This window comes from Mytilus edulis, chromosome 7, assembly GCF_963676685.1.
Source record: "Mytilus edulis chromosome 7, xbMytEdul2.2, whole genome shotgun sequence".
NCBI lineage: Eukaryota > Metazoa > Mollusca > Bivalvia > Mytilida > Mytilidae > Mytilus > Mytilus edulis.
In genome coordinates this window covers 30,523,193-30,542,357 of record NC_092350.1, presented here as the reverse complement: position 1 = coordinate 30,542,357, position 19,165 = coordinate 30,523,193, and the positions used below count along the sequence as shown (strand labels likewise).

The following is a 19,165-nucleotide window of genomic DNA, read 5'->3' as shown; positions in this document are numbered from 1 at the left end:
TCAAAATTGAAATTCTCTACGAGGTCTTTTTTTAAATTTTCAATGGACCCTTGCTATTCTTCATCCTTTAATTATAGATATTACAAGTCGATTGTGCAGCAATGACATTGAGGGGTTACGGAGGACCTAAATGCCAAAATACGCGTGAAAATTAAAAAATGGTCAATTTTAAATAATGAAATGGATATTTTGAATAATGGAATAGCCTTCTGTGACCCTTCAGCCCCTAATTACAGATATACCTTATACCTCATTCGAAAGCTTTCAAGAGAGGAACAAAAGGTACATATTCAAAATGTTCCGCAACGCATATTAGAGGAGTAACGAAGGACCTAAATATCGAAATACGCTTGAACATTGAGAAATAGCTTATTTTCAATAATGGACGGACTGCTGCAACCCGTCAGCTCCTAATTAAGGCAAAAATTATACACCAAAATTAAAGCTTATTGATAGAGACTAGACTCAAGCTGGCAGCCACTTTTAAGACCCGGTCTTTTTTGTCGTGGAAGATCTAATAAACAGTTGTCGTGGCACTGTCGTACAAAATGTCAAAATAATATTTCGAGTGGTCACATCAGCTACAACATGTCCACGATGATTAAACGATGGGAACACGTCAAAAAATAAATGTAATTGTACTGTCGTTGGTTTGTCGCAAGTCGGTCGTGAGACAGTCGCTCGACAATCGTGAGTTGTTTTGGGCTATGATGTTAGGTTTTCATGTCATGGGATGCATGTGTTACTGACGTGTTACTGTCGTGCCACTGTCGCAAAACAGTCGTGGGTCACTTGCGCGGTTGACCCCGAAATACTAGTATATAAAGAAGACCCGATTTATTGGGTTAGTGATGTGAGGGGTGACTCTTAGCAAAAGTTCTTGAAACATGCCAGGCTCCATCCGCATAAGTCCAACGAAATCACCGGCGGCAGATTCTCGCTTCAACTCTTGCATCAGTGTACTATACTGCCCAAATACAGGCGCAGTTCGATACCTGGCTTAATCCCCAATATCGGCCGTTTCGCTGGTTCCTATGCTGTTTATGTGCTCGAATCAACGCTAACAGGACCATATTTTGCTCTTGTTGGATTCCGGCAAATCAACTATTTAGTAGGACCGAGCGTAATCTGTCTGGTGGAATAACCATCCTCTTCAAACGAGAGAAAATATGTTCTTTCCGGACGTTCATTCTCGCAGAATTGTATTCTTCTAAATACGTACCACTGTCGTACGACAGACAATCAATGTTGTGCGAGCATCGAACGAAATTTGGTATTCGTGAGACTGTATCACGAGTGTCTTGCGACAGTCGTACGATTGTTTTTTTTTTTTTTTTATTATTAAAATGGTTTATGTTGGCACCCACGACAATGTGTTTATCGCTTTACAGTCCCACGACTGTGGTAAGACATTCACACGACAGCCACAAGACAGTGGCACGACAAAAAAATCATAGTGCAAAAAAGGTACATGTCTAATTTTCTTCCCACGACACACCACAGCGCCACGATGCTCAAAATATCGTGCGTCTGTCATACGACGATCACCGATGACCTGCGATTTGACAAAAAATCATGTCATGGAGCTGCATAGATGTGTCGTGGGTTTGTTGTGACCGGGGCCTTAGCAGCCAATCATAATAGCAGACACTTTTATCCAGCAGCCAATTGTGATGATATGTCTTAAAAACAAAAACAAAACGGCATGAGACTCCAAAAATCCCTAAATCTTAGTTATAACTTAATAGCGGAATTCGACAATTTTAATGCTTATTCTGATTTTAAAAACCTTTCATTCCGTTTAAAATATGTATGTGAAGTAAGCAGCCGGTTCGTTTTTCAATATTTGATATTTGATATTCTATATCCAACCTAGCTGCTGCTAGCAATCGGTTCAATATTCAAATTTTGTTAAAAATAAAAAAATAATGTAATATTTGATAACATCAAAAGCATGATTTTCATAGTTTACAGGAGTGAAAAAATACGCCTGAAATCGTTGCATAATCCCTTCAAGCTGTCGTAAATTATCGTTGTCCTCGAAAATAAACCCTTATATAAGTTGAATATTTGTCTTTTTGTTATATAGAATTTTATAAAAAAAAAATTACATCAAAGATGCATCAAAGATGTAATTCAATAAATTAAATGTTTCTGGGTTAATCGTCTTTTGTTTTTGTTTTATATATTATCCAGAAACATTCAGAAATATAAATACAAATATTTATTGAAAGCCCCCCCCCCCCCCCCCAAAAAAGGGTATAGTGGAAACCTACCGGAGACCGCTTAATAAAGATGACGATGAGACTCCTTGGTCTTTCAATGTCCAAAATTCGACAATATTATAAGAATATTATATATACAATTTATACCAAACGGATGAAGATACAAACGTGATTAAAAAGGAACTTGGTTTCTGGGTAATGAAATTACGTTAATGGGCAACTTTGAACCTCTGTGGTAGCCAGATGGCCCAGATCCCAGAAAAATATTTTAGAGGGAAAGAGTCTATGTCAATACCTTTGAAATGAGCTAGGTCTGGTTCGGAACTTTGCCATAGGAATATGCCGAAGAGAAGTGAAAGTGTGGTTGGAATGGAAAATACGAAAATGGGCAACTTTGCACCTCTGTGGTGGCCAGACTGGCCCGGATCCCCAAAAAATATTTAAGTGGTAAAATGCCTATGTCAATACCATTGAAATGAGCTAGGTCCGGTTCGGAATTTTGCCGTAGGGATATGCCGAGGAGCACTGAATGTGTGGTTAATAAGGAAAGTTGCGTTTAGGGACACCTTTTATCCTCTGTGGTGGCCAGACGGGCCCGGCTCCCAAAAAAATATTTATTGGAAAAAAGCCTGGGTCAACACCTGTGAAATGAGCTAGGTCCAGTTACAACTTTGCAGTAGTGATCTGCTTAAGAGTATCGAATGTGTGGTTGGAATGGAAAATACATAAATTTTCAACTTTGAACCTCTGTGGTGGCTAGACGGGCCAATGTGCCAAAGTAAATGTAAGTGGCGAATAGCCTCGGCTAACACCTTTGAAATGAGCTAGGTCTGGTTCGGATCTTTGCCGTAAGGTTATGCCGAAAAGTACCGAATGTTTGGTTGGAATGGAAAAATACATAAATGGGCAACTTTGAACCTCTGTGGTGGCCAGACGGGCCCAGATTCCAGAAAAAAATATTTAAGTGGGAAAAAGCCTGGGTCAATACCTTTGAAATGAGCTGGGTCTGGTTCGGAACTTTGCCGTAGGGAAATGCCGAGGAGTACCGAATGTGTGATTAATACGGGAAATTACGTTAAGTGGCACATTTGAACCTCTGTGGCGGCCAGACGGGCCCGGATCCCCAAAAAAATTAATAAAGTGGCGAATAGCCTCGGTCAACACCTTTGAAAAGAGCTGGTCGAAGGGTCGCTGCAGTCCATTCCATTATTTAAAAATATCCATTTCATTACAAGGTATTCAAAAATGGCTATTTCTTAATTTTCAAGCGTATTTCGATATTTAGGTCCTTCGTTACTCCTTTAATATGCGTTGCGGAACATATTGACTAAATACCGTTTGTTCCTCTCTTAAGAGGCTTTCGAATGAGGTATAATGTATATCTATTATAAGGGACTAAAGGGTCACAGCCATCCAGTCCATTTTTCGAAATATCCATTTCATTATTCAAAATTGGCTATTTCTTAAATTTCACACGTTTTTGGCATTTAGGTCCTCCGTAACCCCTTTTGACTAAATACCGTTTGTTCCTCTCTTAAGAGGCTTTCGAATGAGGTATAATGTATATCTATTATTAGGGACTAAAGGGTCACAGCCATCCAGTCCATTATTCAAAATATCCATTTCATTATTCAAAAGTGGCTATTTCTTAATTTTCACGCGTATTTTGATATTTAGGTCCTCCATTATCCCTCTAATGGTCATTGCGGTACATATCGTTTATACTCAGTTTATTCCTCATCATAAAGCTTTAGTTTGGTGTATAAACTTTGCCTGGATTATCCATTATTCAGAATAAGCTATTTCTTAATGTTCAAGCGTATTTCGATATTTAGGTCCTTCGTTACTCCTCTAATAAGCGTTGCGGAACATTTTAAATATATACCTTTTGTTCCTCTCTTGAAAGCAGCTTTCGAATGAGGTATAAGGTATATCTATAATTAGGGAATAAAGGGTCGCAACAATCCATTCCTTTATTCAAAATATCCATTGCATTATTCAAAATTGATTATTTCTTATATTTTTCGCGTATTTTGGCATTTAAGTCCTCCGTAACCTCTCTAATGGTCATTGCTGCACAATCGGCTTGTTATATCTATAATTGAAGGATGAAGAATAGCAAAGGTCCAGTGAAAATTTAAAAAAAGACCTCGTAGAGTATTTCAATTTTGATGTATATGTTTTGGTATTCAGGTTGTCTGTCCATACATTGAACCAAGGAATTTCTGTTAAAGAAAGGTTGGAAAACCCACTGGTACATCCTCAGAAACTAGGAACCAGATAAATAAATCAAATTAAAATCTAAAGAGTGTTTTATTTTTTTTTCTATAATTATTTTGAATATTTATTAGGTAACACCAAAAAGACGAATTTAAAAATACGGGATATAGCTATAGTGTCACAGTTAGAATTTTTTTCTATTTTTTCACTTTTCACCGCTTCAACTTGAATAATAAAACATAAACTATTTCATTATTCATTACTTAACATTGAATAGTGAATAGTGAACTGTTTCATTATTCATTAATGAATTTTGAATAATGAAAAATGAATAATGGACGTACTTCAGCGCGGTTTGAATTTTCAGGCAATTTATGAAATGCCTAACATTGACCGGCACTATACAAAATGAATAAAATACCTAGGATTCATTACAGCAGAAATTATTCGTTTTAGAAGATCTTGCAATAACCTAAAAGACTTCAATAAAGAAGTCCAACTTTTTAAGTCTAAACTTCTTAAAAGAGGACATTACGAAATTGAGATTGACAACATTATAACTAATACAACAAAACGAGAAAGGAAACAAACTTTGAAATACAATTATAAAAATAAGAAAGCGGCTCCACAACTCGTTTTTGCAACAAGATTTAACCCAGCATTTAAAGGAATCGGTAGAGCTTTAAGGAAACATTGGCACCTAATCGAACAAAAAAGAAATACTACAACTATGTTTCCAAACCACCGATTATTGCGTACAAAAGGCATACAAATCTAAAAGAATATTTAATGAATTCTAAAATGGAAAATAACATGATCATATAAAATCAATTAAAAGATCAAGATATCACACACAATAAAATTACAGAACTGTTAAAATAAAGAGAGAAATAAATAACAAAAAAACAGATAAAAAGAAAAAAGAAAAAAAACGAACTCAAACGTATGAACAGGTGTCGTATCCCCATAAGAGAAATCAAATTTGAACTATTCTACATATTACAAAGGAAACAAAATAGGCTAGGGATACCTGATGAGGATAAGCCTAGGTCTACATGACCATAACCGAAACACATTTTTTTTAGTACACACACAATAATTATACTACAAACATGCAATTAAAAATTTCTAGACAAATATGGAAATAAATACTGAAAAATGTATTCCATAACCGGAAATATATATTTATCATACACTGAGTTTATCAGCTCTTAATTATTCTAAATGTATGAACATATAAAATTGAATTAAAAACAAAGATATACTGGATTGGTCCTGGACCCGATTGATTTTAAAATTGATTATCACGTAAACGGACTAGAGTTGATATTCGGAACAACTCTAAGTAACTCTAGGGTAAAGCTCTGACCAAGGAAAAAAAATAAATATTCTCATTGGTTTGACGTCATTCAAGAGTTTAACCCTGCCTCGGTAAGGAATGGAACTAGGGTACGAGGGGTTAACTCGAGTGGTGCAAGAAAAATCGTATTGTTGAAACCCGAGTAAATAAACTCATCATAGATACCAGGACTAAATTAAGTATATACGCCAGACGTAAGTAAAGTTAACTCGAGAGTTTCAAGTAAACTCGGTCGTAGAGAACGCCAAAAATTTTAGAAATTGCCTAAATTTAGAAAATGCCTGTAACATATATATGACTTGAAATATAACTATAAAACTATAACATATTATAAGTCAAAAAGGTACATACACGTTTTTGTGGAAAAAACCCTTTTAAAATCAGTGACAAATCATATAAACTGAATTAATGGCACAATTTTTGTATTTTGAATTTCTCAAGAAAGTAAGGCAAATGACCCCTATTTGTATTTGATATTTCAGTAGGTGTATTTATGAAAAACAATCCTGGAGATTAATATTCTATCAATATAGAAAACAAAGGTTTCCCCTCTATAACCAATATAAGATTTCGATACTTTCAATGTATTAAAAAAACGGTCCGTGATTTCAAATTTGCATATTGAAATACAAGAGCGGACATTGACCCAGTCAGTAACAGAAAGTTAAGAAAAATCAATCGTCGAACACCGAAGCTACCTTGATGATGATATTTTTTCATGTTTTAACATGTTTAACAGCTATCTATAATGGCTATAAATTACAAGATACATCATGTACTTGTATAGCAAATTAACTTCCATTTTTCTCAATAATCCAAGAGAAGCACAATATACTTGACCAACCTACCATAGATGATAATGAGTGACTTTCATCCTTCTGTATCTTATAATATGCTGAAAACATTTATATTATAACCCTGACATTAAATAATATATGCACATCAGATGCTTAGTATTTTGGCATTTATTTATTGCATGTGCAATCTATAGTATCCAAGTATACGTCACTTATTTCTTATATTGTAACGTAAGAATTTGTGACGTGTCATTTGCATACTTGGGCTTCTATAGATTGATTAAACATATTAAAACATGCAACGTTTTCTCACTAAATTCACGTATTCCCGACATTTTTGTGCCGTGACAGTTGGAAACAATGGAATCAAAGTTAAAAGCAATACACAGAGGACACAGAAGGCAAGTTATAAAGTTAATAAAGAAATTTGATGAGATAGAAAAGAATTCGGACTTAGAAAAAGACGATGTGAAATTAATATCGGATGTATTTGAACAGAAACAGAGGACTATTGTGGATTTGAATGAAAAGATACTGGATTTGACGTCGAGGGAGGATGTAGCAGAGGAAATCCAAAAGTCTGATGAGTATATGTTTAATTTAGAGTCCAAGCTTCGGAAAATTAGAAAAATATGACATTCTGATTCACTTTCTCAAAATGTCGCAACAACGTCTTTAGATCCAAAGGAAAATAGTTTTCAACCATCTTACCACACAAATTCATCGCTTACCAATGACAATGTTATACGCAGCAATGAAACTGAAACTAATGTACAGCCAACCAATTTTGATAATTTCCGCTCCATGTAAAATACCCATCGTGACTTGCATAATTTGTACAACCAAGGCTTTTCTTCGATTTCAAATAGCAGTCAAAACCACAGATTACCTAAACTAGGCAGTTTTCCGCACTTTGATGGGAAAATTGTACAATGGCAAACCTTCTGGGAATCCTATGAATCAACTATTCATTTTAACAGAGAACAATATACGATTAAAAGAACTTATTCAGGTTAAAATCCTACGTGAAGGTCACAACACCTCTGACCATTATCCTTTGTCTGCCGATCTCTTTATAGAACTAAGTGCCAGTCAGAAACAGCACAGAGAAGTTATCCGTACCAAAATCATCTGAGAAAAAGTGAAGATGCTCTTAAAGTTCAGGAAGTACTAAAGGATAGAAAACACCATATGGAATTAACCAAGCTACAAATCAATTACTTATTGGTTTGAATAACGCTTTGGATACATGCTATCCTCGAGGAAAATCAAAATTTATTCGAAGGAAAAAAGGTAAGTTGGTCACCAAAACTTGCCAATGCCGTCAGTAAATCCAAAAAGGCATTCTTCCTCTGGAAAAAAAGCAGGATCTCCTCCTTCTTTAGATAACATCTATAACATACACAGGCTTGATTCTAAATGGATAATAAGATTAATACAAAGACAACAAAGTGTTGACAACAGAAATCAGCTACATGAAGAAAAACCCAAAGATCCTCCTCCTCCGAATTCACTCATACGCTGCAGACTCCAGATAAAGAAGCTTCTACGCCGGGTGATATAAATGAACCCTTTAAAGAACATTTTGCAAACTTAGCGAAAACAAATAACAATCCATTTTTCGATAAAGAACATGACAATTTGGTCAAATTAGACGCAGAAACAATTGTAAAATTATGCGAAAATGAAGACATAACTGTTCAACCTGTTACCTCTTCTGATACGACAAAACTTATCTCACAATTAAAAAAAGCGGGATTCTGGAGATGTAGACAGTCTAACATCAGAACATCTTATATACGGAGGTATAGCTCTAATAGACTACCTGACAACTCTGATCAATAACATATTCTACACAAAACATGTACCTTCTGCTATAAAAAAAAAAAAAGGGACTTTTAACTCCAGTTCATAAATAAGACAAGGATCCAACAATTCCATCGAATTATAGAGGAATAACTGTCATCTCTATCATATGCTAAGTCTTAGAACTCTGCTTAAGAGCTAGAATTGAAGGTACCTTGAATAAGCAACAAAATAGACTACAGAAAGGTTTCACAAAAGGTGCTTCCTCAATAACCATTGCTCTTTTAATCACGGAAGCAATAAATGAAGCAAAGGATAATAATGAAAAATTAATTTTAATCACCCTAGATGCAGAAAAAGCTTTCGATGTGGTAGATCACATACATCTATTTTGGAAACTTTATCACCAAGGAATTACAGGTCTTACCTGGTTACTGATCAGAGAGATGTATAAAAATACATCAACCCAAGTAAAATCTCAAGAATGTATCTCGCAAGCTTTCACAAACCTGCAAGGAGTAAAGCAGGGGGTATTTTATCTGCCAACTTCTATAAGCATACACTAAGAATATCCAAGATACACTTGAAGCAACAAATATTGGATTTAAGATCGGAACCAATTACTTGGGTTGTCCAACGTGTGCAGACGATATTATGCTATGTGCAACTTGTGAACAGGATGCTTCAACTAAACTCCGTATCATTAGTTAAAATCAATAGTAAAAAGACCGAAATATTATTGATCAACAAAAAGAACAAAGAATCAAACCTTGAATTTTTCAACAAAAAGATAAGCGAAAAACAGACCATAAAGCATCTGGGTATCGAAAAACAAGACCGAAATACCCCAAATGTAGTCAACAAAATATTCACTGCTAGAGAGACCATGTATTCTCTCATGGGAGCAGGCTTGCATGGAATAAATGGAGTAATTCTGTTGATTTTATATAACCTATGGAGAACATTTGTCATACCAAGAATGCTATACTAAGACTGATATTTTGAAATTTGAGAATTTCCAGAAAAAGACATTTAAACATCTGCTATCTCTACCACAACGAACTGCAGATGCTGCAATATATATTTTGCTTGGATCAGAATCCATTAAACAACTCTTTCACAAGGCAATAATTTCTCTATTCCTTTGAATTTCAAAAGATGCAAATTCAATTGAGTACAAAATAGGAATCAGTCAATTAGCGACAAAAGATGAGAACCCCAACAGCTGGTATATCAAAGTGGATAATATTCTCAAGTCATATGGATTGCCCTCTGCGCATGAGATAGTCTTGAATCCAAAGAAAAACTGGAAAAGATTGACCCATGATATGATAGATTCAAAATGGAAAACAAAAAAGTCTGAGATAGCTGAAATAAAATCAACATTCAATCATATGGAAATAAGCAAATGGAATTTCCGAAGTCCTAATAATTGTTGGAGCAGTGTCAGAGATAGCAAGAGAGATGTTGATAAAGGCATAATTAAATCCAGAATACTTACTGGAACGTATCAACTCAAAGTTTAAACAACCGCTTTGATTCAACAAAATCTGCAGAGTGCAAACTATGTATGGAAGAAACAGAAGACTATAAACCTTTTCTTGTGAACTGCAAAAGCCTTAACCCGGTCAGAAAAATTCACTATATCAGACTCAGACATTTTATGATTGAAAATCAGATCAACTACGACTACATCATTGAATTTAAAAAACGATGCACTCCCATTATTAATTGACAGTTCCACCAACCGTCGGATACCAAAATCTCAATTAGTAGCTATAGAAAGAATCTGCAAAGACTGGGCATTACATACCAAGAGAGCAGAATTACAGTGAAATATTTTTAACATTTATACTCTGCATATTAACTGCAAGAGTACAGAAATTCAGTGAAGGATAATGAACAATTGTGCTTGACTCCTTGCTGATGAACATCCCATCATCTAAAATTCTAGCTAGTGTCGGTCAGGAGAATGGGTATGAATAATAACATATCCTCATGGTTATTAATGATATTTTTGTTGCCATTCCAACCTTAAATACTCCATTAAAATAGAGAATTAAACCTGTTGCTAGATGATGAGTGATATCTAAAATGACCCTCAATGTTCTATTTTTAACATAAATAATAATACATGTTAAACATGTTAAAATAAATTAACAATATGTATAAATGATTTTTTTTTTTTTTTAATGAAACGTCTAATGAGGAACCCTCTTTATCATCACTGACATAAATAAATCTTAACACATATTTTTATCTTTTAATAAGTGGACTTTTTTAAACTTATTAATTTTAAGTTTTATCCATTTTTTGAATTTTAAATCTAATCAGTGTTTTAATCTTATGGCAGTATGATATGTACATTGTAAATACATGTTTTTACCTTTTATCCTTATTATTTTTGTTTAACTAAAACTAAGTTACATATTTAAATCTAAAACAATTTTAGAAGAAGAAGTTTACAATCAACCGAAACCACGTGTTATTTACTGAAATACAACACATTTTATCATGCATTGTGGGATTCACAATTTTGCTTAGTTGTTCACTTTTTGTATACACATTCATATCTTGTGATATAAAGTATTCTTTCACTGCTCAGATTAACGAAAAGTTGTTTCTATGCAAAGAAACGAGTGTTTAAATTAGTCGTTATATAGCCATTAATATGATCGATGATGAAACGGAGATGAAGACCACAATTATTTTTTGGACCTTTTGGATTATAGCTCTTCATCTTTTATATAAGCTTTGGATTTCAAATATTTTGGCCACGAGCATCACTGAAGAGACATGTATTGTCGAAATGCGCATCTGGTGCAAGAAAATTGATACTGTTAATTTTATTACCCATAAGACAAACTAATTAGTGTAAAGCTAGCCGTTGATAACGGTCCGTGTTAATATCCATGAGGCCAGCAACTTTTGTAAAGACAGTTAAAAAAATAAGGGATCCTTGAATGTTGTGTTCGTAAAACAGGGGAAGATTTAGAATGTGTCAAATATCTTTTGGGGTCACTAAAATTTCACGGTTTAAAAAAAAATATATTTTATGATATTGTACCTTTTTGTATGATTAAAACGGAATTTAAATCGAGGAAAAGTATTTTTTTTTTTAATTTGTCTTTAAGAAACAACAACATATAAGCATACATTGCGAAAATTTATAGCCGAATTTACGATATGGGGTCTATTCATTGTTGAAGGCATTACGGTTGCCTATCATTGCTTACATCCACTTCGTGTGAACTTCAGTGTATAGTTGTCCATTGGCAAGCATACCACATCTCCTAATTTTTTTATACAAACATCTTTCAGAAATATCGGTTTTCCATAATGAGATATTTACTGTAGAATACTAAGTTATATTTTCATATTTAGAACATGCATCAAACCTATGTCATCAATCATGTTTCATCTAAACTGCAAAAGACATTTTTTAAATATTTTTATCTGACAATGTTAACAAAATGTATATATATATATATTGATTTTGACATTTTTCCGTATTTTGGACTTTTTTCTATTTCAAACGGTTTCCTTTGTTTTGAAGGTAATGAGTTAATCAGTTGTAATTTCATTTTGTTTTAGTCTTTTCAAAGTTGCTTTTTTTCTTCCTGATGGAGATATTGAATTTTTGTATATTTTTAACGGACTCTGACATTTGCCAACCTTAATTAAATCATTTATGAAGTTATCCATGTGTATGTGCAACAAGGACGTGAACTTTGATATGGTTTGCGAAAATTGCGGCGTTGGATCTGAACCTATTTTTTTTTTTCTTTTCATTTATAGCTTACGTTTCAGCTTTGAACCTATGATTGCTTACTTTAATAGATTTTGTCTTGGATGGAAAGATATAGCATATATGACACCTCCCAAGGAGTCGAAATTAGCGCTGGTCCGGTGGTCCGAGACCAGTTGAATTTGTGTCGGACCAGTATTTTATGTCAGCTGGTGGTCCGGCGGACTACTAGAAATTTGTCGATAAAAATCACTGCATCGCAATAATCACTGTTTATTTACAAAAATTATTACCTTCACCATCAATTACACGGAACTGGGGGATACTAAGTTTTACAATTGATCTAGTTGATTAATATCTCGAGTTGGCGTCTTCACAACAACACAAAATGTTTAAATTTTCGGAAGGAGTTGAACATCGGACAAAATGTTTTAAGATAAGTGACATTCAAAAGGAAGATCGGAATAAAGTATATGAAAATGATAAAAGGAAACGTAAATATAAAAAATCCTGGGAAAAAGATCGTGAATAGTTAAATCTTATAATTGATCGCAATGTTATGAATTGTATATCATGTGAAAAAATTTGCAGTGACAGTCCTAATTAAGAAATGTATTTTTGTAACGGGATCTTCAAATTTTTAGTTAGATTCTGTACTTACTCATGAACAATCTGAACAAAAATAAAAATATACGGGAATAAAGGAGAATAAAACACCCAATGAAACAAAGGTATTGAAAATAATTCTAACTTTAAATTAAAACATTTTCAAAAGGATCAAGAGGATCAAAACTCTATCTTTTTGTTGTCTAACATATGTAAAAGAAAGGATGAAAATATAAGGTAACATTTATCATTTATATTAGTGTTTGTCAAATGAATGTCATTTTTGCAAGACCCCCCATCCCCAATGTCAACCCTCATCATTTTGTTTCTATATACAAAGCACGTTTTAGAAAACCGTAGTAGGCAATATGGTACCCTCTATGATCAAGAGGATTCATATGATTGAAAATATTGATATAAGTCAATAGGACAGCAACCGAACGATAAAATTTCTCTAAAATATATTTTGGGATAAAATAAGCAACAGACGGACTTTATCGATGATGTACTTTACTTTAATTTCAAGTCCTAATAAAAAAGTTTACACATCCAGTTCAGATAGTAGTGTTTCTGTGCAAGTTCTTCGTGTTTTTCGCAGTAGATATGTTTTTGAAATGTCAATATACAAGTTTAAAATAGCTAAACAAATTTTCATACTTGACAGCGGTCAATTCATATGAAATTTTATTGTTTCACGCCATTAAATTAATTGACAGGAACAATGCATAACAATAGAAAAAAAACCTGTTTAACTACTTTTACAAGGCGAAAATGACAGTCGAATCGTGAAGCCAGTAAACAATACCTTTTTAATCTTAGCATGCAAATTCAAGATTATGTTATATATTTTACATTAAACACATTCGCAGAACAAAAACACGTATTATAAGAGTCATCCCGAAATAAAAAAAAAAATATTCCCGCATCCCGTAAAGATCAATCCCGTTATCCCGAGCTAACCTACTTTTATTCTGGCCAAATCACTACTTTCACTTTCAACAATAATTTGTTATGCCCCATTTATGGGAATTATGTTTTCTAGTCTGTTCGTCCGTCCTTCTGTCCGGCTTCAGGTTAAAGTTTTCACTTCCAACAATAAATTTTTATGCCCCATTTATGGGAATGCTGTTTTTCTAGTCTGTTCGTCCGTTCGTTCGTTCTGCCATCCGTCTGTCCCGCTTCAGGTTAAAGTTTTTGTTGAGGTCGTTTTTTGATGAAGTGTTTTACTTATTTCAATATATATGCATCTGGTATGACCCTTAGATAGTAAATATTTCAGAAAAAAGTAGACAGAAAACAGAGAGTCTCTGTATATTATAGTAGTATAATCGTAGTTTACAGGTGGATAAACGCGAAAACATAATTGTGTCTAAGGAGGTATAATAGTTGGAGTTCTTGCGATCTAAAAACCATCATATGGAGAACGCTCTGATTGGCTTATTTATTTGTCATTTTTGTAATCTATCATACGATTGGTTGTTCTTGTGCATGTTTTAAAACCGGAAGTCTTATCTATGACTAAAAGCCAGTCTGATAATGGACACAATATCCGGACACCTATTTTGTCGTTTTTCTCCCAAAATAACTCAATCTGAATAATCATAAGAATGGATGACAAATGCGACTATGCATGTTACCTAAAGTACACAGAGGCATGATGATTAATTTATTGTGGAAGGAAGAGAAGCGACACACAAAATGAGGTCTTCTCGTTTAATAGTATAGATGTGTTTCCCTCGGTTTTAGTTTGTTACCCTATTTTGTTGTTTGTCCATGGATTTATGAGTTTTGAACAGCAGTATACTACTGTTGCCTTTATTTAGTTTGTAACCAGGATCTGTTTTCTATTAAACATGTATGACCTTCGAAAAGCTGTATACTACTGTTGCCTTTATTTACATAACGATACGCACTTACTTGCTTAGAAATTATTCACAAAATAAGAACAAAGTCAAAATATTTCCATTTGATACTAATATGTTTACCATATTATTTGGGACTAGATAATAGAAAACATACAGATCTTGATATCATTTAACTAAATGAGTTCACAAAAACGTTGTATGAAGAGAAGGAGACCAAGGTCTTACAGGAAACTATTTAATTGGTATTATCTTGATATTCGTTAAGCTGTATCGCCGAGCAATACTCAATTATTGAAGTACTTCTTGACATCCGTAATATCTCCATTTGTGTATGTTATAAATATGAGCATAGAAATGAGTGTACCTTAATTCATTTGCTTAAACCAACTTATTTTTTCGCAGAGAATCACAAGAGACATCAAGATAAAAGATGTGTGCGATAAAGAAATGGAAGCTTTGACAGTGTTTCAGTCTGTAATTCAGTTCCTAAAGGATCAATTATTGATAAAAATATCAGAAAAAATTAAAGTTATCGAGGAGAATGATTTATTTTATGTCCTCACAGTACCTGCAGTATGGGAAGACTCTGCAAAGCAGTTTATGAGGGAAGCTGCCACTAAGGTTTGTTTTAGGTCTAATTAACATCCCGGATTCAAAACCTTTTTACTGGTTCCTAAGAAATATTTCATTCATTTTAGTTTTATCTTTCATTTAAATCATCTATGGTCATGTAAAGATAAGATACCAATACATGAATTTAATTGAAAAGTAAAGTTTACTGTTTTGACGTTCTTAACCTTTGTTTATCATGAAAATGTAATATGATGAGAATGAAATTGTGTCAATATGACACATTTTCTTGTGTCACATTTACATTTAATGAACATTGCATGATTTGAAAAAAAAAGTGTAGGTCAACAGATAAAAATGTATTTGAATATATGGGTAGTAATCGAAAGCGCGATGGGGACGCTAACGTACGATGATCACGCTGATGCGAGATGGTATACGCTAAAGAGCGATGCCTCCATACGCAAAAGTCCGATGGTCCACGAAAGTATAGACGTAAGAAACCGTTTTTACAAACCGAAAATGTACATACCGTAATATAAATTAAGAATATTTGATCAACATCTTTTTAAAACCAAATGTATATGACATTAAATCAAACCTAACTGTGCTTTTTCGGCTGAAGCAAATGTGTTTTTGTAGTGCTGAAAGAAGGACCTATGTCCTGTAGCCGACTTGGTATCTTACAATATACCGGTACATGCAGATACAAAAGAGTATACGCATAGATTTCCTGTGTCCTGTTTCTTTTGGAAGCGAAAGGATCCAATTAAAAAATTGTTTACGATGAAGTTTATTTTACGGTCCCCGTTAGAATTTTGTCGATTTTATTGAAAATTAAGGGTAAATAATAAATTGTCGGCTAAAGCATGGTTTGTTTATCGTAGGAACATATAACTTGTATTTGTACTCGATACGAATAGGTAGAAAGCTCTGCGAATATTGCATTTGTCTTGCATTTAGAATAAATCTTGTTCACATAAATATTACTTATATTAATGAACTGTGTGAACGGAAAGCTACGGCAATTATTCAAATATTTCTAAATACGCCTGAATTGATAACATTTCTTTAACAAGAAATACAGAATTTTGACACACTTAAATTATCTAATTTACAATTATTACGTGGTTGGTCTTCTATAAACAATCACTTGATGCTTCAGCCCAGTATATTTTAAAGCCTACATGCATCACATATGTTTTACCTTAGCAAATTAACTTTTGCAAAATTTTTCAAAATCCATGTACTCCTTTCACAGCTAAACTGCAGCATTTTTTTGTTTTGAAAAGTTTTAAAATTTAAAGTAATCTTAAAATACTGCTAACATCTCAAAGGTATGTCTTTGTGAGAAGATAAAAAGATAGCATATCTGAGAACCGTACCGTTAACAAAACCAACTACCAATAAAGATGTGATGAGAGGGATACTGAAACAACTCTTCATCTAAGTCACAACGTATACAAACTTAAAAATTATAGGTCAAGGTAATGATTCAACATTGAGCCTTACTGACACCGCACTTTAAGCTTTGAAGGAAATACAGTGTTTAGTGTCAATAGTTATCAAGGTACCAGGATAATAATTTAGTACGCCAGACGCACGTTTCGTCTACATAAGACTAATCCGTGACGCTCATATCAAAATATGTATAGATACAAACAAGAACAAAGTTAAAGAGCATTGAGGACCCAAATTCCAAAAAGTTGTGCCAAATACGGCTAAGGTTATCTATCCCTTGGATAAGAAAATCCTTAGTTTTTCGAAAAAAATTTAAAGTTTTGCAAACAGAATTTTTTTTAAAATGACCACATAATTGATATTCATGCCGACACCGAAGTGCTGACTACTTGTCTGGTGATACCCTCGGGGAGGAAACGTCCATCAGCAGTGGCATCGACCCAGTGGTGTAAATAGTTATCAAAGGTACCAGGATTATAATTTAGTACGCCAGCCGCGCGTTTCGTTTACACAAGACTCATCAGTTACGCTCATATCAAAATAGTTATAAAGTCAAACAAGTACAAAGTTTAAGAACATATCAAACAGGAAAACCAACTGTCTTATCTATTTTAATAACGAGAAACGTATATTTATTGCAAGAACAAACGAAACTATAACTGAAAGCTAGTAAAAAGTCAAAAACATTAAATAATAATAAGTCATGCATCAGAGACTAATACCAATTAAAACACATAGCAGGGATTAAGTGTTTTAATATCATTGAAAATCAACGTAAAGTATCAACAGATAGTAAGTTAGTTAGGATTTAAGCTTATAATAAATAGGTATCATGAACAACTGCAGGCTCTTGACTTACATCTATACAACAGGCTTACATTTATCAAAAAAGCCTATTAAACTAAAACACGTAAACATTCACTGTACAAATAATTATCATAATCTATGACACAAAGAAAATACCACACTAGAGAATTTTAGGTTTTTGACTTACTTAAACGTAACATACCTTAACATGTAAAAAAAATGTTTATTGTTATCTCCCGTTGACCATTAAACTTGTAAACTAAACAAAAATCGTATGTTTTGACGTACGTAATACACCTTAACTTGGCTGTTGTAAAATTGTGTTTGTCTCCCTTTCTCCGTTTTGTTAAAATCTCTTTAAAATAGCGTAATCCACGAGAGACAGTTTACATTAGTCTTATACATGATATCTGAACTTACGAAAAAGCAAACTTTGTTCACAGAGAATACATGTATATGTTGAATGAAATACAGTTTTAGTAGAAAAAGATTTTATTTTCAACTATTTGGGGAATATGGCATGCCACGTTCAAAAAGTATGTACGGAAAAATGAGATCTTGAAAGTATTTATTCTAAAAAGGATAACGTTGATCTAAGATTGTAATGATTTTTTAATATAAGCATATAAAAATGGTAAACGGAAAAAAAGTCACAGAATGTTTCCCAATATATTCATATATATGTGCGGCCCTATGACCATTTCCATAAAAAAATATACAAATTGGGAATGTTTCTCCTGTTAATACATGTATGTGCAGACCCTATGACTATTTGATGCAAAAATATATATATTGTGACTTTTTTTCCTGTGACCTTTTTTCCTGTGACTTTTTTTCCGTGACTTTTTTTCCTATGACTTTTTTTCCTACATTCATAAAAATAGCCGGATTATTTGATTATCAGATAGTTTTGGGAGTTATTCTATTGGATAACCATTATTATGATTAAGGACTTTTGTAAATATTTGTGAGAACTCCAAACATGAGTATTCTTGTCTCAAGGATGTACTTAGGTGAGGTTTTGGAATTTGTGTAAAATTTTAAGACTCCTTTGTGTTTTCCCATACAAAACAAGGTAAAATATTTTGCCCCATAACACCCATTTATTTTTTCACAAGACTAAATAGCTCATGAAAGGTCATTTACCAAAATTTTAGAAGATTCTTTTAAAATTGTTTTTCTTTTGTTTTGAGACCCATATAATACCAATGCAAACATAAAGTAAAAGTCCGAGTCAGCCTTTTCCCGCCATATTTTAAATCTCAAATATCTCGAAAAGGAGGTTTATGACCTATAAATATTTTTAGCTTAATTTATCCTAAAAGAATGCTTTACCAGCTTATATAGTATCAATTTAAAATTCTTGATTTATTAATTTTCTCCTTACCTCACCAAAGTACATCCTTAATGATGTCTCAGCTTTTCTTTTTTAAAATGAATGATCTGTGTCGTGTGTGCCATTAAAAATAATCTATCAAGAAAAGGTGTTTGTAAACCTTTACCTGGAAAGTTCATTCTAGCAAATGAAATAAAAACATATCGCAGTGGGATAAATTTCCTATGTTTAGAATCCCTTCTTATATGCAGATTCAAGAGTTTCAACAGGGATGTTACAAACGGACGCCCCGACGGACAAGCAGAGGGATCGATGGTAGCATTGTGTTACTTTTTATTACCTATATAGAAATTGCATGATCTTT

At 33.4% G+C, this 19,165-nt stretch overlaps 1 protein-coding gene across 3 annotated transcripts in view; it reads left to right on the top strand.

The window, feature by feature from the left end:
* LOC139481228 (heat shock 70 kDa protein 12A-like) overlaps window positions 1–19,165 on the top strand; it is an 86,965-nt gene that overhangs the window by 40,252 nt on the left and 27,548 nt on the right. For all 3 annotated transcript variants that reach the window (XM_071264399.1, XM_071264398.1, XM_071264397.1), the window contains one exon: window positions 15,030–15,248. In XM_071264399.1, the coding sequence (XP_071120500.1) occupies window positions 15,030–15,248 (219 nt within the window). The remainder of the gene's footprint in view (window positions 1–15,029; window positions 15,249–19,165) is intronic.